Source organism: Poeciliopsis prolifica, unplaced genomic scaffold (assembly GCF_027474105.1).
Source record: "Poeciliopsis prolifica strain line A6 unplaced genomic scaffold, Auburn_PproV2 SCAFFOLD200, whole genome shotgun sequence".
Taxonomy (NCBI): Eukaryota; Metazoa; Chordata; class Actinopteri; order Cyprinodontiformes; family Poeciliidae; genus Poeciliopsis; species Poeciliopsis prolifica.
Genome location: NW_026562575.1, coordinates 170,406 through 172,440, shown reverse-complemented (window position 1 = coordinate 172,440; position 2,035 = coordinate 170,406). Strand labels below are relative to the sequence as shown.

The following is a 2,035-nucleotide window of genomic DNA, read 5'->3' as shown; positions in this document are numbered from 1 at the left end:
ATAACAAAAGCTGGTAACATAATCCCTGGAAAAGATGAATGGTTTTAGATTAGATTATATTTTATTGATCATCAAGTGGATAATCAGATCATCTCCAGTTTTCTGATTAAAAGCAGAGTTTAAAAATGATATTAATAATTTTTAAACTCTGCTTTTTATTATCAATCATAAAACAAATCAATCATTTGATCAATAATGGACTTTTTGTTCTTCATGCTGAGATCATCAGAGCTGCTGTTTAATCACTGACATCTTATGTGGTAGGATCTTTAATATATTAAAAGTGTCAAAAAATGGAAACATCTTATCAGTGAAGGTGTGTGTGAAGGTGTGTATGTGTGTGTTAGTATCCAGATCAGAGAAGGACAGCTTTCCTCTGTCCCAGTCCAGATTCACTCTGATCCTCTGGAGATTCTTCTGGACTGAGAGACGAGTGGAAGGAGCTGGTGGATATTTATTTTGAATATTTATCTTTATAGAACCGTACATACAACCATCCAGACTTTATGATTCCCTTCCTCTGAACAGACTCTTCTATCACACCAAGCATCCAGTCCTCACTGTCCCCAACATCAACATCCCAGCTGTGGTTCCCTGAGTTAAAACCATCAGAACTCAGAACAGACCAGTAATAATCAAATCTCTCTGGATTATCAGGAAGCTGCTGTTTCTCTCCTCTAGTCAAACTGGTCAGATCTTCAGACAGATGGAGTTCTTTACCAGCCGTGTTTGGGTCCAGAACCAGAGGAGTGTAGGTCACCATGGTCTGCATGTTGCTCCAGATGTTGAAGGCCAGGTTGCCCAGATGTTTGGCCTGGTCTATCAGAGCTCCTGAGGGCAGCTGTGGATCCTCCAGCAGGGGGCAGCGCTGGACTCTTTCCACTGCAGCCTTGTAGTTGTGCAGGAATGAGACGTCTTCAGCTCTCAGCTCCTCCTCTGTGGCTCTGACTGTGTCTGAAAGAGCTGCTATCTCTCTGCTCAGAGCCTCCATCTTCTCCTTCATCATCCCTCTCTTCTGCTCCTCTTCCTCCCTCAGTGCAGCCAGCCTGGCCTCCTCTTCCTCTGCTAGAAACTGATGAAGATGCTTAAACTGCTCCCTAATCTGCCTCTCTGTGTGTCGGGCCTGGACCTTCAGGTGTTCTGCTGTCTGATCAAACTCCTCCTGAACTTTCTTCCTGAGATCCAGCTTCTTCTTTAAAGGCTCCAGAGTTTCCTGAAGCTTCTTCTTGTGTTGCTGAGCAGCTTCATCAATGGGTCTGAATCTGTGACTGGTGTAGTTTTCTGAGTCTTTGTAGACGACACACACTGGCTGCTGATGGTCCAGACAGAAGAGTTTGCGTTTCTCAGAGTGCAGACTGCAGAGATCCTCTGAAGCTCTCTTCTGTCTCCGCTGTAAGAAAGTCTCACACAGATTCTTCAGAGCCAGATTACGTGGTGGATTTTTGATGAATGATCTCCTTTTACAAACTGGACACTCTTTTCCTGGTTTCTCTCTCCAGGATTTCTGCACACACTCCGTACAGAAGCTGTGGCTGCATGACAGAAGAACCGGATCCTTAAATATGTCCAGACAGACCGGACAGCAGAGATCATCGTCTGCTCTGGAAGCCATTTTGTCTCTGCTCTCTATCAGTGAGGCCTTCGGAGAAAGGAATCAGAGTTAATCAACAATACAGAAATATTCTTCATTATATAATGAAATTAACTAAAATGAAAGCATAAAAGAAAGACACATAATAAAGCAATGAGAATAACAAATATTTGATTAATAATATCACAATTTCTCCAACACCGGTAGTTTGGTGGAAGGTAGGTGACACATATGATCCTGAATGTTTTCTTTGAGTTTTTTTCTCTCTGAACTATTTCCTGTTTTTCTGTATTTCTAGGATCCTATGGAAGATTTTCTGTTCATCTGCAGTTTTATTATTTATTTTCTAATGAGAATCAGATACAATAAGGTGTTAATTATCTCACATTTTCTGCCTTCTCTAATGTCTTATTTAAACAATTGTTTTTTTTGTTTAGAGGGAAT

At 41.4% G+C, this 2,035-nt stretch overlaps 1 protein-coding gene across 1 annotated transcript; it reads right to left on the bottom strand.

Moving 5' to 3' along the window:
* Positions 1–222: 222 nt before the first annotated feature.
* Positions 223–1,612, bottom strand: LOC129356840 (nuclear factor 7, brain-like). The gene is made up of 2 exons (XM_055026388.1): positions 478–1,612; positions 223–446 (listed from the first exon to the last, which is right to left on the bottom strand). Exons 1-2 carry the CDS (start codon positions 1,610–1,612, stop codon positions 226–228), a joined length of 1,356 nt encoding a protein of 451 aa, XP_054882363.1. The 3' UTR covers positions 223–225.
* Positions 1,613–2,035: the final 423 nt, after the last annotated feature.

What these genes read in the sequence shown, in the direction of transcription:
- LOC129356840 (XM_055026388.1), bottom strand. Translation starts at nt 1,612, where the DNA reads ATGGCTTCCAGAGCAGACGATGATCTCTGCTGTCCGGTCTGTCTGGAC. An exon ending in ATGGTTGTATGTACGGTTCT is followed by an intron (nt 447 to 477) that starts ATAAAGATAAAT and finishes ATAAATATCCAC; the next exon opens with CAGCTCCTTCCACTCGTCTC.